The sequence below is a fragment of the Podarcis tiliguerta genome (genome assembly GCF_965153285.1).
Source record: "Podarcis tiliguerta genome assembly, chromosome: 2".
In the NCBI taxonomy this organism is placed as follows: domain Eukaryota; kingdom Metazoa; phylum Chordata; class Lepidosauria; order Squamata; family Lacertidae; genus Podarcis; species Podarcis tiliguerta.
The window spans coordinates 82,183,437-82,210,878 of NC_139535.1; the positions used below are offsets into that span (position 1 = coordinate 82,183,437).

Sequence of the window (27,442 nt, forward strand, 5' to 3'; positions counted from 1 at the left end):
CTTTCCACACATAACTGGTGCCTAAAGTGCATCTGTTCTGAAGTGGGAAGCAGAAGCTATTGGTACCTGGGCGAGTGAGCTGTTAACATGTAGAGGGAATCCTGGAAGGGGTTGAATGTATTCGGTAATGTTTCTTCACATATTTTTGCCCACAGGGCTCACTGCAAGAAACAAGGTGTTGATACATTAGCTTTCCCGCCTCTTTTTATATCTCCACCCCTCACTGATTCTATTAATAACCAAAAAAAAGGAAAGAAAGGGTTTATTCAGACGTTAACTGAAGTGGGCCAACCGCATTTGGCGTGTTGTGGGATAGCCCTGGAGGGTGCAATGAAGCTTGGACAGCTTTTACCCTAAAAGTGAGGCAACTAGCCTGTGGCCCTCCAGATGTTGTTGGACTTCAGCTCTCATGGATCCTGTCCATTATCCATGCTGTCTGGGATTGATGGGAGCTGCAGTCCAACTACACCTGGAGAGCTGCAGGTTCTTCGCTCCTATCCGAAAATTGCTAGGGAACCTCAGGCCTGAGGCCCAAATGTGGTCCTACAAGTCTCCCCTTACTGCATCCCTTTCTGACTCTGCTCTGCCCCCAAATGTTTTTGCCTGCCAGGAATGTGTCCTTAAACTCTGATAAGGCATCTTGCTTGTCTGGACAGAGAACACGGATGGTTCTCTGGCCCCTCCTGGTCCTAGCATGTGGGAATGCACGCTTTGGCCTGAAAAAGATTACTCACCCTTGCCCTAAAAGGTGGCTTGTAAATACTTCACATCAATTTAAATAATATTAGAGATGGACATAATTGCTTGGTTCTGTTCCAGATATGTTGCACTGAACTGAATTTATTTAGACGCCACTGAACCTATCCATATCCCTATAGCTTCAAAACACTAGTTATTGGACCCAGGTATGTGAAACAGGTACAAAGCTGGAAAAATGCCTATTTGGTGAAAGCCACAGATTAGAATACATGCAAGGAAGGGGAGAATGGGGGTTCACATTCAATGATCTTAAATTGTCAGAACCACTCCCCCCTCCCCCCCCCCACATTGCTGATGCTCCTTCTCTTGCCCAACCTGTTCCGGCCCCACAATCCACTCCTGCCCTTCCTTTGTACTGCATCCATGGCCCATGCAGCTGTTGTCTGCTAAACAAAAGCAGCTCATCCTGTAGGCTCATCCCATGTGCTGGAGCTTTGGCCAGCGAAGGGTTAAGGCAAGCCATTGGCTGCTGAGTGAGTGAGCTCATCTGAGCTGGAACATGCTCCAGGTTTTATGAGCCACTCAATGCAGATGATATCAGAGGGGGGTTATCTGAGCCTGGAAGCTAAGCTACTTAGGGAAATCGCAACATCCACTTAGGACACATTCCATGCCTCAGCAGAGCAGCAAGCCAACTGCAGGGAGCCTCTGGTCATGTAAGTAGAAATACTTTCTCTGTTGGAACTGGGTGCCTGGGCTCTTTTTGTGGCAGGGAGCTGGAGGGTAGGGGGTACCCTGGATCCCAGAGGCTGAGCTTTGCATCCCAAGCTCTGAATTTTCAGTACCCATCAAGAGGTGGAGGAGCCTCCCGTCTCAGAATAGATCTCCGCTGGGCGGTTTCTTTCACATTTGCCTGGAGCTAAATAAATGGACCTTGAAGTTGGCATAATAGTCACTCCCTGCACAGACTGAAAGAGGCTGGGAATGCAATAAACAGGTCTGAGTCCCACCCATATTCTCTCTGGCAAAAAAGCTGATAATCAGTGGCAAAACCTTTTGTGCGCTGGAGCAACCACCCCACATAAAAAGTGGGGGAGCTGGGAACTCGTGAAGTTTCCCCAGGAAAGGCATGAGCACTTTTTCTCGAGGCACCCGGAAAAGGGAGTCTGGCAGACTGGCAGTGTATCCTACCTTTGTGTTTCTCGGCAGATGTGTGGGGACTGCGTGGATCTGGGGGTCGGAGGGAGGGAGAAAACCAACACAGAACTGTAGATCTGACTTGCACAGGTTGGTTGGGTGTGGGTGTGTGGCAGCCCCGCTTCTGAGAGGAGACTCAGATGCTCAATCCGCTGCCAGGCAAGAACTGCATAGTCAGGTTAATCCTGCCGGATGTAAATATCATCCTCTCGCAGCAGAATGGAGTGAGATGCTGCATCCTGGGCTGGAGTGTGAGGAATGGTGCAGCTGCTGTCATGATGAGTAGCTTCCTGAGCTCCAAGACCTGGGCACTCCCTGTTGGAAAGCCTTGGCTCCCATGAAGGTGGTTCTGCAGGGGAAGGCTTCCAGATCATCCCAGCCTTGCTCAGGTCATCCTGGGTAGCTCTCACCCACTTTCATCTCAGCCAATGGCTCTTTCCTTCGAACTCAGTGGACCTGAGCTGCTACTTCCTTCACGCAGAGGAATATACAAAGCTGCCTGATGGGTCAGACTATTGTCTTTCCTGACTGGCAGCGACTCTCATGGGTTCCAGGCAGGTGCCTCTCCCAACCCTACCTGGGAGATGTTGGCAGGGGTCGACCAGGAAAATCAGGTGCCAGGCCACACATGCCAGGAGAAGGGTTGGTGCATGGCGGGCATCTCTGTGATTGTTACGCTGCCACTTGCCCACGTTTATTCACTTCCAATAAATGACTTAAAGCCATTTAACAATTTTTAAAATATCAACAATATAAATATAGTGCAATTTCACAAATCAAAACAGTTTCAAATCCAAGGCAGATGCATTAGGAAACTTGGTCCTTCCTCGCTCTTTGGCTCTAGTTGTGGAGAAACCTACACAGGGCAGCAGGATGGCTGCGGATTGACTTTCTGACTCCCAAAGGGGTGTGGAATTAGTGAGGGCGGATTCAGACAGTCCCCAGGTCCCCTTCCTCCACTTCTTAGAGAAACCTCCCCGGGGCATGGCCAGCTTCACTAAAAGTCATCAGGATCAGGCCAGTATCAGGAGCCCCAGGCCACTAAGGGGACCCACAAACACACCATTTAGAAGGCTTGGGAGGGGGTACCAGGCATTCTCATCTTACAAAGGGTTTCTGGAAAGGTCAGAAGGCTGCAAGAGAGACTCTTACTGCTTCCGGTCTCCCAGGTGCTTATGAGATTGTGGGAGTGTAAAATGTGAAGCAGAGAAGGAGGGAGGGAGGTTGAAACACTAGCCCACTTCATGTGGCTTGCCTCTCCCGCTCATCACCAGTTAACGAAACCAGTTTGCAGGCTTGCTTCCAGTCTCAAGGCAAAGTTTTGCATATTTAGCAACTTTGCATTGCTGAAGAAAAGTCTTGCAAATAAATGCTGGGCCTGTGTGATTCAAGAGGCCTGCAATCCGAATCCTGAAAGGGGTTACGCTTCTCAATTGTCCAAGTGTCTGGGGCTCGGTTCAAGCCGTTCTCACACACATTCCAAAGGCACAGTGCACACTTCTTCAACCACTGTGGCAGAGCTGGAAAGAACAATAGATTTCCCAGCGAGATGGCACTGGGTGGCCGACATCCACAGATTTGCCCACAAGATCTACCCAAAGGATCTAAGTAGGCATCCCCCAAAAGCTATAATCCAGTGGAAGGTGAGGCAGAGGCTTGTGCTGACCAGTAGAGGAAGAATCTTACTCTCAATTCTTTCCTGTTTTCTTCAAGAAACAGAAGGCAGATGGGAAGGGAGGTGTAGCGAGAACAGCTCCAGGAAGATCAGGGATACTCCTCTGGATGATTAGTTTCTTCCTACCAGGAAAACTAGGATCAAGGCTGGGCTGCACTGGCTGAGAGGAGGATGGTGTGATCTCCCTGCCTGGCTTCCCTATGGGGAAACTGGCAGGAGAAGAAGTTGAGGCCCATTCACACTGGGATGGGGTGCAGCTAAGATGGGCCTTTTGCTTTTTGCATAATTTGTGTCCTTTGTTGCCCAACTTAACGCTAGGAAAATGGGGTGAGAGTGGAGATTGAGACTGGACTATGTCAAGGGAGGCTAAGGGGAGAATGCTAATCACTGGTGAAAGTCACAGTCCCATGTATTGTAAGTCGGGGATGGGGAACTTCTGGACCTCCATATGATGATGCTGGGCTAAAGCTCCCATCATCCTCTGACCACTGGCCAAGCTGCCTGGACCTGGTGGGAGTTGGAATCCAACAACATCTGGAGGGCTGTGGGTTCCCCACCCCTGATATAAATGGGTGTCTCTTATAATCTCATGGCTGGCACATCAAGTCTATACAACAAGGAGACCCCTCGTTTTTCAAGGTGGTTTGACACTTCTCGGCTGGTTATCAGACACCACACCAGCAACATGTAAAGAATAGGAGGAGTGGATCACAAACCAGCTCTTTGCAGATCCCCACAAAGGAAAAGGGAAATCGCTCGCAAGTACAACTGCTCAGGGCACACTAAGGGCTGGCTGTCGAACTACACGTGTAATGTAAAGGCATGTTAGCAACTTGGGACCAGTTTACCTGTGAAATTGCCTCACCCCATATGTGCCCCCTTGACCACTTTGATCAGTGCAATTGTGTGTGTGCAGGGTGTGTGTTTGTGTGATCAGTCTCCTGCTGATAAAATCCAACCTTGCCAGACTCTTTGCATAACCGTTTTGCATGGCACTGAACAACTCATACTCTACAATGATACTGATTTAATGAGGGCAGAGGGAACTGGCGCCAGGCTATTTAAATGAAAAAAGATCAACTCTAGTCAGAATTTCTCTAGTCCCCTTAAATTATGGTTTTTCCCCCTACTCTTCCTAAGTTCCCTCTCGGTGTGTTTCATTCTAGTTCCCCAAGACAAGCAGAGAAAAGGGGCTGCAAATTGTGGATACTGTATTTACTTATTTGAGGATTTGTTATCCTGCCCTTTCAGAGCAGCTAACAGCAAAAACATTAAAACAGGAGTTGGGGGATAAAAGACAGCACAATATGGTGTAAAACGGCAGCAGCAGACCGACCAATAAGCCAAAATATGTTTGTGATATATGGGAGGAGTTCCCTTACGTAGAATGGACAATGGAGGGATCTCCTGTTCATAAGCAGGGAATGTCCAGGAAATGGAATGTTTTGCAGTGCAAATACAGGCTCAATAGAACAAAGAGTACAATGCACATCAACAGGACTGAACAGATCCTTTGTGTTCCTGGTCCACAGAAACACACTTCAAAACACCGGCTCCCTGTTGAAGCCGTCGTCATCATGTATGTTCCTATCATGGTTTCTCATTCCCTTAGCCTGTAGAATCATCTTAATTATATCACAGATATTGCAGAAGAGCAGCAGGTGGGGGGGGTGCAGTGATGGGGAAGAATCCCTTGGGCATTTTTGAGAAGGAGGTCCTCCCTTTCGCTCTCTTGCTGAGTTGTGTGGTTGTGTACGCAATATATATATTTAAATAACATTTCCCACCACCAGTGCCAAAAGAATCCCAGTACTGTAATTCCACCACTCGCACAGCTATGATTTCCAGCAGCCTTGACAAATCCCAGTTCTCAGGATTTTTGGAGGGAAATGCGCTTTGAATTTGCTTAGAATGTGTGGTGTGTAAGCAGCGTGTGCCTCCCTCGGTTTCTCAAGGCACAAAGCAGCCACCTGGCGAGCTGCACCATTAAAGTGAAACAGACCCAGGTGTGGCTGTTACGCCAGCAAAGCCATGCAAAGCCCTGGCACCACCTCTGGGTGGCAGCCATGAGTGGGACACCAGTGCACATATGGCTCTGGGGCAGGCTTGGGTGGCCCCATTGTGACTGTCGGAGAAAGCCTTTCGCCTGGTCTTCGTCCACCTGATGCCCTCCGGATGTTTCAACTGCAAATGCTATCAGTCCCAGCCAGCACAACTGCTCTATCCAATCACTGCTGTTGCCTGTTTTGAGAATGCTGAACTTACCACTTCTCCCCCAAGAAACCTGGCCAGCTCCTCGCAGCTTGCAATCTCAAGCAGGTCTGCTTGTCTTGGAGGGGCTAAGTACCCCTTCTGTTGGAAAATGGGAGCTCCCAGAGGCTCCATGATGATGATGATGATATAGGGGCTGCTGGGGGTGTTCCAGGGTGAGGGGTACCTGCCAAGAGAACAAATAATGCTCTTGAGTGCTTTAAAGTGAGCATGTAAGTGCAGGTGGGGTGAAAAGGAGTGTGGGGATGCTGTATTCTGGTCCTCAGACCTACGGCATAGGAGACAGCTCCTAGGGGCTGACATTACTTCACCCCTTCCCCCCCAAAATATTTGAGGGGGCCAGCTCCCCACAGAAAGTTGATGGGCATTGCCATTCAAATGATGTGTGTACACCACATATTGTGATTGATTATCTGGGGTGGGACTTACTTACCCCCCCCCCCCAATTTTATTCATATTGGCACTCCAGTCCTACTGTCACCATGCACCCCAGCCCACTGGGATGGGCAGCACTCAGACGAGCAAAAGCCCGTACCCCTCACATTTTAAGGGAGCTCATTGAGGAGGATCTCTTGCCCCCAACACCTGAAGCCAGCACCAGCTGGACGTAGCGTTCTGTTTCCAGGGCAGGGCTGCCCAGAACTGCAGTTTTAGAAGATAGCGTGAAGTTGGCTTTGGCTGTGACTCACAATATCTACACAGCTATCAAGGAATGGATGGTGAAAGCTGGAACAGCCCTCTGCTGCATATCAAGCTCCCTGTGTATGTTTCTATGTCTCCCCAGAAGCACAAAGAGGCCAGGAATTGAACTTCAGCCCAACAGTGACTTGACTAAGCCAACAATCCTTACCCATGGTGAGTTTCATGGGCTGCGGCAGGGATGGAGAACTTTTCTCAGCCCAAGGGCCACATACTCTTGTGATCAACCTTCTGGGGGCCACAGGCCAGTGGTGGGGGTGTGGCCAAAGGCAAAAGTGGGCAGGGCAATGTATTTGATTCTTACCTTTGTATGTAGATGACAGCAATGCAAAAAACAGGTTTCTGCGCACAAGAAAGGGCTTATCCACGCTTACCTTTCCTCTGTGCTTTCCAGGTATGGTCTGCGCTTTAGAGCTCTGTGTCTAAGAGCTATTTTTTGCCCCAGAGCTTTTCCCACAAAAACTCACTCTTTACTGCTGAATCGGAGCAAAAAACAACCCGTGGGAAGCCCAATTGGCAGTTGTTCTGATTCAGCAGTACAGTGGTACCTCGGATTACAGACGCTTCAGGTTACACACTGTGCTAACCCAGAAATAGTACCTTGGGTTAAGAACTTTGATTCCGGATGAGAACAGAAATCGTGCTCTGGTGGCGTGGCGGCAGTGGGAGGCCCCGTTAGCTAAAGTGGTGCTTCAGGTTAAGAACAGTTTCAGGTTAAGAACGGACCTCCAGAATGAATTAAGTACTTAACCCGAGGTACCATTGTAAACAGTGGGTTTTCCCTGGGGAAAGTGGTGAGACAAAACTAAAACTTCTCAGATATGTGACTTGAAATCATGGGATGAATGAAAGTGCAAATGGGCCATTAGTTTAAACCTGCCCATAGTCTAGCAAATCAGTGTAGGTCAGATGCTCATGCTTCAATCTGATTTCATTGTGGCTGCTTCCAGGTGGACGGTTCCTGGGTCTACTTCAGGGCTCTACCATTAGGCAGAGTGACACGGCTGCCTCAGGTGGCATTTGACAATGCCCATGTCAAAATTCTGCCCTTTCAGAAAGCCAAAGGAATAGTGCTAAGGGCACTTACACTTGTGGAGATTGAGCTCAGTTTCCATCCTTCTGGAGGCAGGGGGGAAGTCAGCATTTTTTGCAGTCTCAGAAAAGACAGAAGAACCACAGAGGGGAAAGAAACAGATTGACAATCTTTGGTTTACGGCATCACGTAGATGCCTCATAAAAAGTGAGTGAATGAAGCGGGGCAATTCCATGAGGATTTCTACGATAGCCAGCTAGTCATCTCTGTAAACAGTTTTGCTTCAGAATGGGATAAGATTTTCCCATGATTATCACAAGGGCTTTCCATTTAGGACTATGCAAATCTGGCTTCTGCTCCTAATTCTCAATGACAGATTCTCCTTGACCCCAGCTGGGAAGGAAAATAGTATGGTACCAGAAATGTATTGAGTGGATTTCCACAGCAGGCTCACCACTTGAACTATGTACAGTGGTACCTCAGGTTACATACGCTTCAGGTTACATACGCTTCAGGTTACAGACCCCGCTAACCCAGAAATAGTGCTTCAGGTTAAGAACTTTGCTTCAGGAGGAGAACAGAAATTGTGCAGCAGTGGCGCAGCAGCAGCAGGAGGCCCCATTAGCTAAAGTGGTGCTTCAGGTTAAGAACAGTTTCAGGTTAAGAACAGACCTCCGGAATGAATTAAGTACTTAACCCAAGGTACCACTGTATGTTTGTCGTCATAGGAACTGAGGCCAGAGCCCTTATTACCAAGAAAGGACATGCGAAAGCTCAGAACTAGTGAGGCTGACCTTACCTCATGGTCTAAACTGGGCCTGTGACAGATGCAAAGAACATCCAAGCTCATGAGCCAGTCACACCCATTAGCTATGTAGATAAATCTTAGCCCAAGAGTTTGGGTGAGAGTGAAGCATACAGCTATCCAAATAACCTGCTCCTTGGTCTATTTCTCTCCCCCCCCCCATAGGCCTTAACATCCTGAGTCTGCATAACAAATAACCATGGAAACCCAGCCAAAAGAAACAGAGGAGGGAGAGAAGTCCCCCGAGTACAAGGACCTGCTGCCCAGCCAAACAGCCAGCACCTTGTGCATCAGCTCGCGAAGTGAGTCCACCTGGAATGCTCCTCACCAGAACAAGTGGGACATTTACCACAAGCCCGTTATCGTCATCTCAGTGGGTGGAGCCGTGTTCCTCTTTGGAGTGGCTCTCACCAGCCTGACCTGCCTCACCGCAGACCAAAGAGGAGGCATGAACAACACAACCAAGGAGGTGTTCAAACTGTGTGGGCCAGCCTTCCTCTCACTTGGCCTCATGCTGCTGGTCTGCGGGCTTGTCTGGATCCCCATCATCCGCAAAAAGCTGAGGCAGAAGCAAAAGTACCACATCCTCCAGAGCATCAAGTCTTTCTTCCTCAACCGCTGAAGATAGCTCTCAAGATTCGGCCACCAGGCGAAGAGGACTGTGTTGCAGAGACAGGGCTCTGCCTTTCTCTCCCTGGACCTACAAGGACAGATCAGCACTGCCCTAAAAGGGAGTTCACTCCCATCCCCTCTTCTTCCTGTGTGCAACAGATTTCTCCATCCCCGAGCAGAGACACTGTTGGGTGGCACTGTGTCCTTAGCCAGTGAATATATTTCCCAATAGGGTATCCATGCTGAGAGAGTGAAAACTGGCAGATCAGATCCCAGAACAGTGGATTTCTCACACTCGTTATTGCTTGAAAGGATATGCTATCTGTATCTTCAAGAGCCTGGTTTTCAGACTGTATTCACAAGAATGTTGGGGCTTGTGCCATGACCCTCCACTGGGACTAATTACTGCCACAAGCTTTTGTGAGAAAGCAGATTGGTATTTTTATTCCAACAACTGGCTTTTGGGTTTTTTAAACAAAACCCAAACCCCTCTGCCTCAACCCCAATTAAAATGTTCAAGGAAAGAAGCCATTGTGCAAGCAAACAACTGTGTGTGAGTACAAATATTAATCGTGCAAATGTCTCAGGCTCGGGGCGAGAGGGTAATGTCTGAAGAGTCTCAGAGGATCCAGGCTCTCAAATGCTCTCAAAATGAGGGGTTGTCGTTGTAAAATTACTTTGAAAAAGAGGGTCATGGAGCTGTACTATCGTAGAGGAGATGGCAGACTGTTGTGTAAGGAAACGGGATCCGCCTAGAGATCTGTCACACTGTCTATGCCATGCTACTGCAGCTACTGTCTGTGACTGCTTTTCTTTTCTGTCCTGCTCCTCCTTTGTTCAGCGAAGCGCCTGAACAAAAGACCCTGGGCTCATCCGCACTTCCCTTTTGCTAGGCAGGGGGGCACTTTAAAGCACTGTGTCAGGTGCCTCCCCTTTTTGCCCCAGTGCTTTCCCTGAGAAAACCTGCTCTTTAATGCTGAATTGGAACAAATGGCAATTCAGGTTCTCCATGGGTTGCCATTTGCTCCATTTCGGCAGTAAAGAGTGGGTTTTCACCGGGAAAGCACTGGGGCAAAACCAAACAAAACACAGAGACACGGTGCTTTAAAGCCTATAAACACAGTACAAAAGGAAGTCTGGATGAGCCCCGTGTTAGAATGCAAGTCCCTAAAATTATGTCGATGGTTGTAGACAAACATGGATGGATAGAAATATAGAATTCAAGGCAACTAGCCAGGATCAGGGACTTGCCAAGTATGGTGAATTATGTTTAAGGAACAATGTTTGCAGTTATGAATGTGACATCAGCTTTTGAAAATATGAACACCTGGAGAGGTATATGGTATGGGTGTTCTGCACATATTTGCAAAAAGACTGATATGCCGCCTTTGGAAACACAGCTCTCCCAAGGCAATCTACAATACTACATTGCTGTTTGTCCAGGAATCTACCCCTTGGTCAGGGAGAACAACTGGCAACACTCCTGTGACCCAGTGAGAAGAATGTCTCATTGAAACTATGATCAAGCATGGTTTCTTGGTCCTGGAAGACTCTACTGCATGCCAAGGCCAGGCTCTGTGAGTTAGCAGTGCACTGGTCTTGGCAGGCAGACAGGAAATTAAAAGTTGGGCTCCCGTTGGAAAACGTGAGTGGGAAGAGATCTGCTAGATCACGTACACATGTGCACTGAGGTTCTCTGAGAAACTGCTTTGAAGGCTATTGGGCTGTACTGGTTATATGGCCCTTAGGATGAAGTGTAGAGATTTTTATACATAGAACAAACCAGAGATGCAACCAACCAGGAGTCTTTAGATTCTGCCTTATAGAGGCCTTAGATTCATTCATTCTGAACCATTTTCAGAAGCTGCCTTTTGGAAATGGTTCTCACTCCCAAAGTGCCTCCTCAACAGTGCTGCTTTGTGCATTCTTCCCCCTCCAAATTGCACCCCTTGGCTATTCCTGCTGACACCAGTAGAAGAGGCACATAGAGACAGAGCTTTTTATTTCCTGGCACTAGGATAGCTGGTTCTAAACAACCCTCCTGCATTTCTAATTCATTTCAGATAAGGATGTGCTCTTAAGGTTCGTTTCAGTTCTCAGTTCTTTGCAGAGACAACTATTCAGTGTGGGCTTTAGTGTTTGATGCCAGGCTGTGTTTCTCAAAAACTGGTAAGACTGTGGCACTTCTTGTTCAGATTATGCCTTACTCCATTCATTGAGGAAGGAACAGAGAATCCCCCTTCTTTCCCAACATTTATATGCACACACAACAGTATTAGGGGTGCACCATTAGTCATCGCCTACCAAAACACGGGTGGCGCTGTGGGTTAAACCACAGAGCCTAGGACTTGCCGATCAGAAGGTCGGCGGTTCAAATCCCTGTGATGGGGTGAGCTCCCGTTGCTCGGTCCCTGCTCCTGCCAACCTAGCAGTTTGAAAGCACATAAAAGTGCAAGTAGATAAATAGGTACCACTCCGGCGGGAAGGCAAACGGTGTTTCCGTGTGCTGCTCTGGTCCGCCAGAAGCGGCTTAGTCATGCTGGCCACATGACCCAGAAGCTGTAAGCCAGCTCCCTTGGCGAATAAAGCAAGATGAGTGCCGCAACCCCAGAGTCGGTCATGACTGGACCTAACAGTCAGGGGTCCCTTTACCTTTACCAAAACATTACAAGATAAACTGCTCATTTTCTTTAAAATGATCTAAAAAGCTTCCATACAGTTTACTGCAGATGTGTAAAAGGTTATTTTTATTTACCAGGTTTTCCACATCATGGGCAAATGCACATTAAACGAAGAAAAACTATAGGCTGGCATTTTTATGATAACATCAACTGGAGGGTGCAAGAAATATGTGTGTGAGAGCAGAACCAATTCCACAATAGACTCTCATCTGGAAGCACCTCTGAAAAAAATATAATTGTAAGGCAGTGCAAGGGGCCAGTCCTTTTAATAAAAAAAAAGGTGTGGTCTGTGCACTGTAGTGATGCGATTGCATGGTGCGGCAGCTAGCAAAAGCATTTAAAGGAAATGTAAATAAAAAGTACATTGAGATGGTGCTGGAGCAGATTATTGTTACTGGTGTTATTGGTCACTCTGTCCAAGGCACCCGAGACACTCATGGAACCACATGATGGTAGAAGTAACAGTGCATGTGATATCTGGGGGAAGAGTCGAGTGTGTCTAGAGCTGGGACGATGTAATATCCCCATAAAAGAAGCACAGCCTCAAAGGAAAATGCCTTGACTTTGTAGGGAGAGGGGAGGAAGGGAACATGTGTCATTGTGAGTTACCAAGGACAGGTAGCAAAAGGGGAGCAGGGCAATATCTGGTAAATAAAGACAACTAGAGCGTATGGCTCCTTGTTTCCATGGTGCACTTGTACGCTTGCAGCATCAGCACCAATCACCCACCTGGAATACAGCCACTTCCATCCAAGCCAGAACAGCAGCTGGGGAGATTCCGTGTGTTCTTCCTTCAGAACAGTTATTTAGAGTGTTTCCAAACAACCTGTTTATTGAGCATTCATCCAGACTTCTCTGCAGGGATGTGAGTTGACGGTGGCTCATTTAGTCTGATTTGTTTGTAGGGAGGCTAGACGATATTGAGTGCCAACCCACACTTTCCCACTGCGTTTCCCTGTCATATTGCTAAAAGTCTGGTCTTTGGGGGAAGTGAGTTTGTTGCAAACAGGCGACCAAATCAGCTTACCTTGCACAGCCTGAATTGTGATTGAATTCCCACCTGAAAATGGCAACAGTCTAGAAGTGCCCTTAGTTGCATACAGCCTTCAATATCCGCTTAGAATAAAGGGCAGAAGAGTGGCATGGGTTGGGGACAGTTTGTGCAGTGTGTCACAGGATCCTCTAACACCAGTAATGGCTCTTTGTCTCCTGATTTTTTAAAAAAACAAAAAACCAAGCATTTCTGTAATTGTGCGTCATTTCTCCTATGCTGCTCTAGAACTCAGCCTTGCTGGCACGACCATCTCTTGCAGGAGCCGATCTCAGAGTGCACGTACCTCCTGCAGAACACGAGGGGTGGAGGTTAATGGGAGAACGTGGTACACTTTGTGCACCGCTCTTGGAAAGCATGATGGGACTTGGCACCGGGAGAGCCAGATTTCTATTAAGGAGGAGAGCAGCAGCTGAAATCTGAGCATGCTAAGTGTTTCCTGACACTTACCACATTGGCAGCGTGGCTCTTCTCCTGGGAATCAATGCTTTCGAATTACTGCACTACTTCAACTTGCACAGTCTGCTATGATATCAAGCTAAGAGCAGCTCCCTGCTTCTGGGGTTTGCAGAAATCCAGGCCATAAGAGCAGGGCTACGAGAAGGAAACAAACTAAATCCCCCCACCGCCACCAATTTGGGGAAGGGTGGTAGCTCAAGGCTAGAGCACCTGCTTTGCATTCAGAAGGACCAAAGTTCAATCCCTAACATCTCCAGGTAGGGCTGGGAATGTCTCCCACTCAAAACACTACCAATCAGTGTTAACAATACCAAGCTAGATGGACCAATGGTCTGATTCATTACAGGGTGGATTCCAGGCAGGCAAGACTCCGACAGGCAATTCTAGGCAATGGGCATTTGGTAGCCAGGCTACCAAAGAAGGCTGGGGCAACTGGTGGTGGAGGAATTTGCTCAGGTGCTTGGGGCGGTGCGCCCAGGGGTGGGACAAGCCGCCCCTAGGGGCGGGGCAGAGTGCAGGGCCTTCAGAGTCTGCCTACCCCCTCCCACTGGGGACAGCTGGGGGGAGGAGGCAGTGGGCAGACCATTTGGGCAGCATGAAGCCCAGGAGAGATGCGTGGCTTGGGCACGTTGCAGGCCGCACGGTGAGTGCCGCCCGGCATTTTGTCACCCCTCTCAGTGGTGACACCTGGGGTGAACCGCACCCACTGCACCCGCCTTCCTCCACCCCAGGGGGCAACACAGGCCATTGATCTCATGAGCTGTGCATTTGTCCGGGCACTGCTGCAGGCAGGAAACTGAAATGAAATGAAATACAGCTCTGGCTTGAAACCACGAAGTCATGCAGAGTGGCTAGTCAAATAGTGCCCACCTCCAGAGAGATTCTCTGTGCCATATCCTCAGTTTGCCAGTATTGGCTTCAATGCTATGGGCACGTGAAGAGGCACCTGGCCTGATTTTTCCAAAACAAAAGCAGAACAGCCCACCCCAAACAATAGCTAGCACCTCTCTGTCTGTCTCTCTGATCCACTCCACACTCTTGAGCAAGTATAGAAGCTTAGCATACAACTCTCAGAACAGAAACACAGCTGGACAAAGTTGAATGATTGATCTGCATTTTTTATCCTGCCCATTTTTATCCAAGGAGCAGAACATTCCTTCTCTCACCCAAATCATCCTCACAACAACCCCATGAGGTGGATTAGGCTGAGAGATATTCCCTTGCCCAAGGTGTGAGCTTCATGGCTGAGTAGTGATTTAGAGTCTGAGACTCTAAAAAAACCACCATACCATGCCCTGTTTCAAGCAAAGTTGCCATTGCTGCAGAGGTTGAATTTACAAGCGGGAAGTGCTGGACAACGGGAAGTGGCATACATGGCAGTGCACTGCTCTTTTGTCCACTCCCAAATGGAGACTCTTCTAATTCTCACTCCCAACTGGAGCCATAAAACCCTTAATGTACTTTCCCCATTAATCCTCTTTCATTTGGTGCTCCTGCTGAAAAAATATTGTTTTGTATCTGCTGCAGTGTTTGTTTTGAGAACCTGACTACTAATAAATCCTTTACTAATGAACCTTGTTCTCTTGGTGTCCGTATGGAAAGGACTGCTTGGCTCCTCTCTTACATCCCTGTGTACATAGGTAACTGCGTTTGGAAGGGTGAGAAAGGCTGGCCTTCAGCCCTGCTAGATGTTGCTGGACTCCAGCTCCAATCAGCCCAAGTCACCATGGCCAATAGTCAGGGATGATCAGAGCTGAAGTCCAACAACACCTGGAGGGCCAAAGATCAGTCATCACTGCTACTGTATAGTGTGATCTGCTCTACAGAACCAAACCTGTAGCAAATGCTCCCATGGCCCTGACACAGTGACCTTAGTACCGCTTGTTATCAAGCTTTATATTTGTCTCATGATGTCATTAGCATTACACCTCCCATTTCAGACGAGTGGCACTAAGCTTTGGGGGGTGGTCCTCATTCCCTAGTACCCCACTTGTTATTCCCGAAATTTGGAGTATTTAGTTAGAGTCACATGCTTCTCGTGGTCACTGAGAAGATCTGGGGGAGGTGGTCAAATATCTTCAGAAATGTCCCCACAGCCTTTGTCTTAGTCTTTATTTGGCTTGTAACTGGAAGATACAAAAATTGTAAATACACCCTCAGATCAATACTGTTTTTGGCATTTGGCTAGGCTGACTTATATAAGTCATGCAAACAGAGAACTAAGTCCCCGTGTGCAAATCTCGCCCTCCCATCAGATGTCAAAGAGATAAACAACTACCTGATTTAGAAGACATCTGAAGGCAGCCCTGTTTAGGGAAGTTTTTAATGTGTGAAGTTTTAATGTATTTTTAACCTTTGTTGGAAGCCGCCCAGAGTGGCTGGGGAAACCCAGCCAGATGAGCAGGGTACAAATAAATTCCTCCTCCTCCTCCTCATCTTCTTCTTCTTCCATGGACCCATTCCTGAAGCTGCCCCATGGCACTATCCAGAAAAACAAACAAACCCTCTTTCTGTTTTGTGTGCAACCTTGCCTTGAGTTACACTGGGATGCACAGGAAGCATTCATATTATAATAAAAGCCCTTTCTGTGCCAGAGTCCCAAATCTGATTGTTGCTTAAAACCAGCAGAAGGCTTGGGTAATTTCCTCTCTCCATTTACTTCAAAGTAAGCTTAATAGCCCCCGGAAAAGCTCGTTCTTCAAGCTCGTTCTTCGTGTTTCTCTGCTAAATGTTGGGGCAGGCTATAGCCCAGGGCCCTTGAGGTAGAAAACAGCCGTGAAGGTAGGAGAGGGGATTGTGTTTGACAGAACTAGTCACACTGGACACACATACAGACACTTCTGGGAAACGTGGCAGCAGGGTAAGAGATGGAGTCACACAAGAATATCATATTTCAGCTGAAAACAACACAGAAGAAATTTGTCAGTGTGCTTTCTGGCAAAACACAAACCAGCTCTGCGAAGCACTTATCAAGACAGCCGTTGGAAGCCACCAGTGCCCTGGGTGAACCTAAACCTTGCTTTGTCGTTCTAAGCCTGGGGTCAGGGGTTCAACTTGTCAGCAACACTTCTCCCATCTTATCTGTTTGCACACAAGCCTCTTCTGTCTGGAATCTGGGCAAGGGGGTGTCAACCAAACAGGCTTTCTCCTGTGTTTTCCAGTGGCATCTGGTTAGAGTCAGTCTTAAACAGTTTGACAGAAATGAACATTACCCAAGATTCTTCCACTTTTTGAAATACAAGGAAGCTCACAAAGTTGAAGGGTAGGGGGCAATTATTCATCAGCATATTAATAGGTAATCTATCTTTTTAAATATAAAAAATACACAGGTATATACTGTAAAGTCTGGCTAGTACTCAGGCTAATTTATGTTGGTTGGTTTCAACAACCACACTTAAAAAAAAAGTCTCTCTCACCATTCCAAAGAAAGAAAGAATTATTTTCTATGATTATATATCTGCGCATACAGATACACACACACATACAGTGGTACCTTGGGTTAAGAACTTAATTCATTCTGGAGGTCCGTTCTTAACCTGAAACTGTTCTTAACCTGAAGCACCACTTTAGCTAATGGGGCCTCCTGCTGCCGCCGCACCACTGCTGCAAGATTTCTATTCTCATCCTGAAGCAAAGTTCTTAACCCGAGGTAATATTTCTGGGTTAGCGGAGTCTGTAACCTGAAGCATATGTAACCTGAAGCGTATGTAACCCGAGATGCCACTGTACACATAATGCCAATTGGTTTTCACAACCACAATGTTACTGAAAAACAGGATGTTTCCCTTGTTGTTTTACAGAAACAGAGGAATTTCTGTACTTTTCCGTGTATAAGACTAGGGGTTTTTTTTTACTAAGAAATAATGTTAAAAGGGGGGTAGTCTTATACACGGGGGCAATCTCCCCCCCATTTTCTTAATTTTGAGTCCCCCAAAATGGGGGCATCTTATACATGGGAGCGTGTTATACACAGAAAAATATGGTACTTCTCTTCCTCACAATCTGCTATGGCATAGCTGGCTTTGTTGATCCATTAGCAAAGGATCTGAGAGGCTTGAGGTCTTGGGGCCCATGCGGATGTGACCTTAACAGTCTGACTGCCACCTGGTTATCTAAATATCAGCCACAATAAGGAGAATTGGGATTGGGGCTGTGGGTGCAGAGGAGTCTCCCTCTTTGCCTGCTGAAGCCTCAACGAAACACTTCCTCAGAGTTGCTATGAAACTCCCAATCCAGCCCCAATCCTGATATATTCAAGGAGGCAGGGGAGAATAAATATGTCAGGCTTGCCATATGTCAAAAAAGCTCAACAGCTTTTGTGTCTTGAATTTCACTTCTAGAAATATGACAAATGTAAATTTTAAAATGAGATGCACCAAAGCTCTCAAGAGTCTCCAAGCAGTAAGAGACTTGATTCACTGAAAAGCTTAAAAATGACAAAGAAAGCAAGCATTGAAGATGCATTAGCTTAAGTTACTTATTTTTCAACACCTTTCATTTGACTCATAACACGGGCAGTTAAAGTATGACAAAGAGATGCTTTTTTCAGAACCCTGTAGCTGAATGTTTAGGGAGGACCAAGGTGATGCTCATCTCTCTTTGCAGAGAGAGAAGTCATTCTACATCAATTAATGAGCACAGAATACAGCAAGGGTGTGATCCTGTGTAGGCAGCATGGGTCAGTAAATAAATTGAGGTGTGAGTGAGGTTTCTGGCAGGTGAGCTCTTGAGGCTGTGTGTAAAACAATGTGGGAGGGGCTTCATTACCTGCTCACACCCTTCCATCAGCCTTTTGTTTTCACCATCAAAATGATCGGGCGAAGAATGAGAAAAGCATGGATTTGCTTGCTCCTCGTTTCCCTCCAACCTTCCCCTCACTTTTGTTGAGAAAGAATAAAAGAGATTTTGAAGATTCAAATATGGGCTGTCATTTACTTGGCTTCGAATCTGGCTTTGACAGAATGATTTGGGATTTATCGCTATTTGTCGGACAAACGAGAAACTTCATATACGCCACCTGAGCTCCGAAAGAAAATAATAACAGAAGAACAGAGCTGCTATTAAGGTGGCCAACCAGATGCCTTTGAGCAGGGCATAAGACAACTGTTGCTGTTCCCCAGTTATTTCTATAGTTACAGCGTCAGCAAAGGACCTGAGCGCCAGGAAGCATCCACACAGCCTTTATTTATTACATTTACATCATACCTATCCCTCCAAGGTGGCAAACATGATTTCCCACAACATCTTGGCAACTGTTCTATACCCCAAAGCCCACAAACTCTTGTGGGAGTTGCTCCAATCCCCTGGTCATTTTGCTTGGTCTTTCCTGTACCCTTTCCAGCTCTTCAGCACGTGGGCATAGCGTAGTCAGGATTTAGGTGGGAAGGGGTTTGGTGAGTTAGTTAAGTATTTTTACTTATTTACTTGATTTAGGGGGCAGCTGCTTGGCTACTACACCCGTGAGGGTGAAATGGGGTCACCAAAACAGCGCACGGTATTCCAAGTGCGACGGCACCGGAGATTTTTATGACATTATTAAGCGCACTGCGATACCGCTAAGACAGTCCTTGAACCGAAGGGCGAGATCCAAATCCGGCGAGATTGCGCGGTTTATGGGAGCAATCGGTGACAGGCTGCGACTGACAGCCGTCGGCTGTGGGGTAATTCTTGGCCGCGCACAGCCGAGCCGCTCGCTTGGGGTCTATTCTCTCATCTGCCCCCGGGGACGGCGCGGTCCCCGCTGCAATTGAGCCTCCTCCGGTGCCGCCGGGCAGGTGAGGGGGGCGTGGTCCCTCCGGCGGCACCTGAGCGGGCGTGGCCCTCGGCGGACTTTGGCTGCCGCCTGCCCGCCGGCGCCGCGCCAGTGCGGGCATGGGCCAGGCTCGCTGCGGGCACTGCGCGGTCTTCCTCGTGGCCGCGCTGGTGCTGGACGGGGCCGGCTTAGCGCTGGTGCTGGCGGGCGCCGTGGGGCGGCCGATGGTGGACGAGATCCCCTTGGAGGATTTCCTGGTGCTGACCGGGTCGCTGCTGCTCGCCCTGTCGCTGCTCTGCTGGCTCTTTTGGTATTCGGGGAACCTGCGCGGGGTGCCCGCCGAAGAGCTCCAGATCGGGGTGCGCCCCGCCGCCGATGCCGCCGCCGCCGCAGGCACGACGCAGCCCCGTAGCCGGCAGAGCCTCCTGCGCCTCGCCGCCAAGCTCTCCGAGCGCCTCTCGCAGCGCCGCCGGCCGGCGCCTGCGCCCTGCGCGCCTCTTGGCTCGGGCCTTCCCGCGAAGGCCACGCGAGGCGCGGCGGCGGCGGGAGCTGCCGCCGGGTCCCTGGAGCTCAGCTGCCTCCGCCCGGCTGCGCCGCTCGAGCCGGGGCCCGCGAGGACGCAGGAGCGGCTGGTGTGAAGCGCTGCCTCCCGGGGAATCTGCCCTTCCTTCGTCCGTCCTCGCGGCCTTGGACCTTTCTTTAACCCGCGCCAAAGGAAGGATGGAAGAAAAGGCACGTGGTCAGAAATCCCCTGGGATAGACAGGTCCCTCCCGCCGCACTTCGCGGTGTAACTGCCTCGCTCCGCTTTTAATATATATGTAATTAAATGGTATGTGACTTGTAGGACGTGGGGCGCACAGCTGCCGGACACGCTGAGCCCCGGCACCTCTCTTCCCAATAGTAATGACTGTGGTGCCAAATCGTGGGCCCGTTCTTTCATTGCTCAAGCAGTTTTGTACTTCTTAAGCTCAGGAAGACCTTAAGCTGAGCTTAAGTGGCGACCCTCTTGTAGCCCAGAAACAAAGCAATAAATGGCCCTGCTGAGCGTGTCGACTGCCTTTCCTTCCACGGTGAGTATTCGCAGTTTGCCCCTTAAACATTCTTGAGAGTATTAAGAAAAGGCTTGACTTTGGGCAGGCTGGGGCCACATCATGCCCAATCCATTCAAGCCTAACACCAGCAAAGCCTTATTGATGGTATTTGTAAGAGAAGAAAAGCCCAGCTGTGCCAGCTGGGGCTGATGAGAGTAGTAGGCAAAAACATCTGGACAGTACCAGTCGGAGGAGGCTGCTCTACAGTGGTACCTCGGGTTACATACGCCTCAGGTTACAGACGCTTCAGGTTACAGACTCCGCAAACCCTGAAATAGTACCTCGGGTTAAGAACTTTGCTTCAGGTTGAGAACAGAAATCATGCTCCGGCGCGGCGGCAGCAGGAGGCCCCATTAGCTAAAGTGGTCCTCAGGTTAAGAACAATTTCAGGTTAAGTACAGACCTCCGGAATGAATTAAGTACTTAACCCGAGGTACCACTCTACCTGGTTCCCCCCATTGGTAGTCCAGGACTCTTAATTACTGCACCACGCTGGATCTCCCTTCTTAATAGGGAAAGGGCTCCCTTTCCTGTGTAGTTCTCCACTTGTGTCCTTTATCACCACAAGCAGTGCAGCAGGTAGCAATAGGTGCTAATCTGTGCAAAACACATGAGACTGAAACACAAATGTCTATGGCAGTAAGATGTGTGGCTGGGAGATTGCAACACACACACACACACACACACACAAAAGTCTGATCCCCTGCTATAGTAACTTTATGTTCCCTTTCCTGCTTTGTGCACCTCATTCCTGCTGAATGTTTCTGGACTTGTCTAGCACTCTACATGCCTATAAGTCCCAACTGGATGATACAGCTAATGCTTCTGCAAAGTAACTTAAACTCTCTTTCTGTGCATGAAAGATTCCATTGCCTCTGGGGAGAAAACCCTAAGCCCTTTCCGCTGTGTGTTGCAAATGGTTTGCTTCCCAAAGGCAGCGGTTTCCTGCTTCTGAACAACATGTTCTTGCCTTGCCTGTTCCCCAGCTGAGTGTTGATTGAGATGGCTGATGTCACACTTGAGTGTTTTGGCTCAAGCAACTGTCATGTTAATGACCCCTGGCCTTCTGGAAGTATATCCTGAGACTAAGAAGATGGCTGGTGTCCATGGTGTCAGATGCCTAATTTGAGGGTCTCAGAAACCATTCAGGCCATTTTTATGGAAAAGACAAGATTACCAATTTAACCCTCAATTACAAAAAAATCTGTTTTACAAATAATTCTGGATTTTTTTAATTGCATGGAAACTTTCGTACTGTATTTAGTTATTTAACCATGCTTAGAGGATAAACTTATTTTTTGGAAGCTGCTGAAATCTAAATGGGCTTGACTTTTTGATAGCACAGAATCTGCTCCGTAGTCTTTAGTGGACTTATAATGCTGTGCATTCAACTTGTATCCATCATACAGTGGTACCTCGGGTTACATACACTTCAGGTTACAGACTCCGCTAACCCAAAAATAGTAGTACCTCAGGTTAAGAACTTTGCTTCAGGATGAGAACAGAAATCGTGCTCTGGAAGTGTGGCAGCAGCAGGAGGCCCCATTAGCTAAAGTGGTGCTTCAGGTTAAGAACAGTTTCAGGTTAAAAACAGACCAATGGAATGAATTAAGTACTTAACTCAAGGTACCACTATATTTCTCTTTCTTTTATGTTTTTCTTCCTTCCTTTTCTTTCTTTCTTTTAAAAAAGGTCTGTGGTTATATGAGTCACTCCTATCACTTGTGATCTATAGATAGGCACCTGTTCTCCAGTACCACCCCAGAGGTAAAACACTGGACATGTTTTGCAAGGGAGTCACTGTGTTGTTCTTGCTCTTTCTCAGCCCTGGATGAAATCCTGGTCTCCCTTCTCCCTTCCATTCCACTTCATGTTTGAGTACATTAAAAGCATTCATTCTCTCCCCCCCCCCCCCCCGCAGTCCTAGCCACTGATTCCATTTCCCATGCTGTTCCAAGCGCTCTTTCAGTACAGTATAATTTCAGTTTGTTTGTGTGTTTTTTACCTGTGGCAAAGAAATCACTAAGCAAGTGAGTGGTTTCTCATGACTTTTTCATGTTTTCTGTATCTTATGAACATGAAATGCATTAGTATATAATCCCTCTTTAGCTCTCTATTCTGGACAAGGCAGAATTCATTGTGAAGCTTAGTCATTATACTCAGAAGAAAAACACATGAGAGCCTTCGTTGTAACCACCCCCTCTTTTCATTACTCACAGTCTCCTAGGATAGGTGTCCCCAAAGTTTCTGCTCCCATGCTCACTTGAGATGGCTGAAAACTACTGAGGCTCACCAGTCACAAAATGGCGGCCGATACAGGGGCAGTTTGGCATAATCAGGTGGCGGTTAGTGATGTCATCTTCTAATGTATCTAATCCACCTTTGGAAATGGCTAAATTCTTTGACACTGTTTTGCTTGTGGCAAAAAGTTCCATAGCTCACCTTTCATCAAGCTAAGTACAGTACAGATATTTGCTTTGGGGGTGCTATAACTCGGCCTCCTTATTTTAGGAAGAATTTGCTGGTCCATATGCCTTTTTTCTTTTACATTTTCCCCTTCCCACCACACATGCTTCTCAAATTATATTTACTCATCTTTTGTAATTTCTTCTCCTCTTTTCATATTCAACCTGTTTCTCATTCCTCACATCTTTCCCTACTTCAAAAAAACCCCACAAGTGCCAGTTTCTTTCTTCCCACATCCCCTCATGAAGAGAATCGCTGGTACCAAATGACCAAATGAGGCAGATAAGTGAGAAGTTGCAGGGCAGGCTGTGGCATTGAGGCCTACCTGAAAAGGTGGCCTGAAGCCCACTGGCAGGTTCTAGCCAACTCTTTGAGAAACAGAGCTTGCTAGATCAGGCCAGTGGCCCACATAGTCCAGCATCCCGTTGTGACAGCAGCCAACCAGATGCCTGTGGGACCTGAGTCCAAGAGCACCCACCCTTGATGTGGCTTCCAGCAACTGGTCCTGGGAAGCATTACTGTCTCTGACCATGGATGCAGAGCATGGCCATCATGACCAGTAGTTTTATTCTCCCTGAATTTGTCCAGCCCTCTTTTAAAGCCATCTAGGTTGATCGCCCAGGTGAATGGTCACTTAAAAGTGGCAATAGACAAGTCCATCAATTTTGACTCTTATATGAGTGGTGGGGGCAGAGGTTCTTCCAGCCCTCTTGCGGGAACAGTGTGTTCTTGCCCTTCCTTTGTGCGAGACCCAGAAGTGGCAACGGAGGAAGCGTATAACTCATGCTTCCTCCACTGCTTTGATGAATGCCTCCGACACGCGCCAAGTCAGCTTGTCTGCCTATATTCTGAGCCGCTTCGAAACCTGTTTTCTTCCAGCATTCTTTGACGTTTGGTGTATGGCTGGGGCTGGCCTGGACTTCAGTGTAGGATCATGTTACTGATTCAGTTCACATGTCAGGAAACTGATGCAAAAACAAAAACATTTGCAATGCTGTTCATACATTCCAATCTGCATATTACATTTTTAAGTGTTTACTATTTAAAACTCACTTGATAAAATGGCATAGTAAATAGCCTGTGTCACACATCTAACGATATTGTATATCTCCATGTACTTTCACTGTCACGTTCCAGTGACAAATGAAAAGTCCTCCTGGTGTGTTTTCTTCTTCAAAAGAACATGTAGAACACTCAGATTCCTTCATTCCAGTATTCCTTTCCAATAATGATTTATCTTTTCATGGTTCCACGAAATGTGTTTCAGGTTTGCACTTGCTAGGCCTCAATGTCTACAAAAAATATGCTTGGTTCTCATACCGGTCGGTGCAGGTCTCTCATGGCATGACTTGTATAAAAGACAGACTTTGAACCACCTTCTTGGCTTGATATATTTCAGTGACTACAGCCTGATTGTGTATACCTTCTAAAAAGACAAATCCTTGATCTTCCTTCATCCCACCTCATAGAAACACACTACAAGGTCCCCTTTGTATAATGTATCTTCAAAGCGATAGAGGAAATTGTACAGTTTCGAGAAACATCTATTGCAAATTTCAGTGCCGATTTCAACACTTGATATGGAATCATGCTGGTAAATGCTTTTTCATGCCCCTGCTTTGATGACGCCAGTCTGCTGCTGAGACTTTTGCTTCAATTGGGTCCGGATATAGTTGTCCCTTGGGTGCTCCATGCTGTGTTTGTCCATTTGCTTCACTACCCTATTGCAATTACATAATAGAATAAAAGCACTTAGACAGAGCACGACCGCTGTCCCTTGAGCAGCATGTAATGTTCTCCAAATAACCATTTTTTAAAAATCCTCCTGAAAAGCACAAAGCTCTTTGTTTCCTCTCATGGGTCCCCAGAGGTTGTGTAGACTGTAACAAAATACTACATGCATCCAGAGTAGACACCACAGTGACAGACCCCTATGCTAGAATTCAGGTTTCGGCTGAATTCATATGAAGTGTGTTGGAGATGATTTAAAGAGCAGCATGCATGATATGGAGGAGCCGAATCTACTCTCTGCCTGGACTTCCAGCCCCAAATTGCTTTGCTCCAGCTCTGTTCCTCCCAAGTGGGCTCAAAAAAAAATGGGAAGAAACCCTTACAGCGAGAAAAAACATCTGGGGGCAAAATAGATTTTTAGGGGGAGCATGGGCAACATATTTCTCCATGTTTGCCTAACATGTGGCGTTTAAGTCTCTCCCCACGCATTTATGTCAGCTTGAAATGGCTCCACTTGGATGAGATCTACCCCTAAATGGGAAACTTGAATGTTTCAACCATTGAATTGGACATAGCTTTTTGGAGTTAAACTTGATGTTGAAACATTAGCCTAAGAAGCCCTGATGCAATAGGGAATCAGGGGCCAATCTTTCTCCTGTGTTATCTGGGTTCTCTGCAAATGACCTCATCTTTGAAACTCACTTTTAGTAGAGGGAGACTTTTCATCTTCATCACAGGCACAGCAGACCATCTATAATTTGAGCAACTTGGGCACACCGTGGGCCCTCCACAACCAGAACGATGCAACAGGCCTTCCTTTCATCATTTTCTCCCTCCCCCTGCTTCCCCCCTCCCAGAAAAAAATTAATCAAGACTGTTTGCTCTCCATCAATGCAGTATCAGGAAAGCTTTCTCAGCTCTGGTATAAAGTGCAGCACTGAGGTAACACCCTTTCATTGAAAGGAAGGTACATAGATACGGATAAGCTTTTTGCCAGGTTGGCTATCTGGTGAATTAAACTACCTCCTTAATTAAACTGCTACATCCTTATTCCTTGAAGTTTAAGTTCCTCCTAGGATTCTCTGGCAGAGAGCTGAACTTACTTTATGCTGTTTCTGGGCCATTTTAACAACATTTGACAACAACAAGAAATTAAGCCTTGAGTGTCATCGGGCCAAAACTGTGGAACACTCTGCTAATAGAGATTCAGCAGGTGCCTTCTGTGCCAACTTTTAAATGCCTTCTGAAAACTTTTCTATTCCTCCAGGTCTATGCAGGCAATGAAGAGTTCTCCCACAGTGGTTTACTGTATTGATGCTTTTTTTGATTTTTTATTTTAAAATAGTTTTTAATTTTCATGTGCTTTTATTGTACGTATTTTTTAAAAATCCTTTTAGAGTTGTAAACCCCTTTGTTATTTTTTTCTGTATATAAGTACTTCGATAAAGAAATAAGCACACAAAGCCAAGTCTTTTAAGGCAGGCTTGGGGAGCCTTTGACCCTCCAGTTATTGAACTCTTAGCATTCCCATAATGGCCATTGACCAATCTAGTTGGGACTGATGGGAGTTGAAATCCAACAACACCTGAAAGTCCACAGGTTCCCTGGTCCTGCTTTAAGGCATGCAGGGGGTGGAGATAGAAACCAAATTGTTGGTGTGTGCGCTTTTTACCTGTCCAAGGTAAGAGTCAACATTTGAAGGTGGTGTAAATATTTGGGGTTGTCTGTCTAGAAAGTATTGCTCTCATACTTTCAACTTAGGGTGGGATAAATTTCTCTCGCTTGTGCTGTTTGGATTCTATTACTCCCTTTGGAGATTAGGCACCTTACGCCAACTCCAGATGCACACAGCTCAAGGCAGGCAGAGAAGCAAGAAAAACAAGCCAAGCCTTGGGGTCTTCTTCCTGAGACTGTTTACTGAAGCATCAGTGGTGGCAGCTGCTCTCCACCCTGCTCTGGGCAAGCAGCACACACAACCTGTTCCATCTTCTTTTAAAATAATAATAATAATAATAATAATAATAATAATAATAGGCTGAATTCTCCCCTGCTAGACCCTGACCAAACTTGTGCTCAGCTTTCTTAGATTTCCTATGCATTCTTGAAATGGGCATGATGTGAGCCAGTGATGTTTTCTTCTTTCTCCTCCTAGGTCAGCATGGGTCTGCCACCATCTATATGCCAATCCAGAGTGTGCCATATTGCCATTGATTGGTGGGACACCCTCCTGTGCCGGAGCTGGTGGAAGAGCCTCGTTTTATGTACATCAGCCTTGGATGTGTGTGGGTTGTTGTTGTTTTTTGCCAAAGACTACTGTGCCAAAGTATTGTACTGCCAGCTCTTTGAATGCTCTTTGCACAGCCCCCTGCAAAGACTTGAGAACTTACCTTCACAATGGAGTCAAGCTGCCCTTTGACCTGCGGAAGGGACTTTTGATACTGAATCTTTGTGGTGGTCTTGTACTGTGTTTTCTTCAGTACTCTCTGCCCTGTTAGGCTTGCTTAGTAAAAAGAAATCTGTTAAGACTATTGCTGATCCACAGCTGCTAAGCTATGCAAACAAGATGATGTTCCTTTTGGACCCTCTTCTCTAAGAAGCTTTAGGTATGGTTAATTTGTGCAAATGTGTACTTGTTTACAAGAAAAGTGAGGACTGCGGAGATTTTTTTATAATAAATATTGATTTATTTAAAAAGAAAAGTGTACCATGGCTGATTTTTGTATGGTCTATTGGGCTATCCTGACATGGGTTTGAGTGCTGTGCTTTATGATGCAGAAGTGAAGCTGCAGAGCTCAACCTGTCCTTCCTCCATGAGCAGGTTTTCAGATTAGGCTCTTGGGTTTTCTTGTCTCCATTTGTTCTCTATAACTCCATAGAGATTACCGGTACTTGCATTATCCTTTATCTATTACAGTTTCAGTAGATCTGCATACATAGCACTTAGGACCTGTTCTCTACGCCCACCCCCCTTCTGCTTCAATTTATACATAATGTGAATTATAGGACCACACTTGTGGCCCTATGTAAAGGGTGAGTCACCTGAATCACATTCCGCCATGATAACAATAAATGCAGAAAATGGGTCAATGGATTGATTTGAGATTTGGCAGTATTTTGTTAATTGAATATCAGTTAAAATGGTTATTGATTTAAAAACCCTTTCTCATGTATCATCTAGTATTATTAACAACCCACATGACATATATATAATGAGAAGAT

General features: G+C 46.9%; 2 protein-coding genes and 1 long non-coding RNA gene across 4 annotated transcripts; 2 read left to right on the forward strand and 1 right to left on the reverse strand.

Moving 5' to 3' along the window:
- The first annotated feature begins 1,197 nt into the window (after positions 1 to 1,197).
- PIRT (phosphoinositide interacting regulator of transient receptor potential channels) lies at positions 1,198 to 12,921 on the forward strand. Of its 2 annotated transcripts, XM_083430390.1 has the most exons (3): positions 1,208 to 1,415; positions 6,627 to 6,697; positions 8,545 to 12,921. In XM_083430390.1, the coding sequence occupies exon 3, from the start codon at positions 8,579 to 8,581 to the stop codon at positions 8,999 to 9,001; it is 423 nt and encodes a 140-aa protein (XP_083286516.1). In that variant the 5' UTR covers positions 1,208 to 1,415; positions 6,627 to 6,697; positions 8,545 to 8,578; the 3' UTR covers positions 9,002 to 12,921. The 2 variants fall into 2 exon arrangements, with proteins under 2 accessions (XP_083286517.1, XP_083286516.1); XM_083430391.1 differs by lacking the exon at positions 6,627 to 6,697 and having other exon boundaries at positions 1,198 to 1,415.
- A 2,356-nt stretch (positions 12,922 to 15,277) lies between these two features.
- LOC310672743 lies at positions 15,278 to 22,635 on the reverse strand. Its single transcript, XR_014508746.1, has 2 exons — positions 22,244 to 22,635; positions 15,278 to 16,079 (listed from the first exon to the last, which is right to left on the reverse strand). It is a non-coding gene; the product is annotated as an uncharacterized lncRNA (long non-coding RNA).
- LOC310672741 (transmembrane protein 238-like) lies at positions 19,035 to 26,922 on the forward strand. The gene is made up of 2 exons (XM_083430389.1): positions 19,035 to 20,005; positions 26,376 to 26,922. Exon 1 carries the CDS (start codon positions 19,054 to 19,056, stop codon positions 19,570 to 19,572), a length of 519 nt encoding a protein of 172 aa, XP_083286515.1. The 5' UTR covers positions 19,035 to 19,053; the 3' UTR covers positions 19,573 to 20,005; positions 26,376 to 26,922.
- The last annotated feature ends 520 nt before the right edge of the window (positions 26,923 to 27,442 follow it).

Bases quoted from the DNA above. Each gene is read 5' to 3' on its own strand.
- LOC310672741 (XM_083430389.1), top strand. From the start codon at position 19,054: ATGGGCCAGGCTCGCTGCGGGCACTGCGCGGTCTTCCTCGTGGCCGCG.
- PIRT (XM_083430391.1), top strand. From the start codon at position 8,579: ATGGAAACCCAGCCAAAAGAAACAGAGGAGGGAGAGAAGTCCCCCGAG.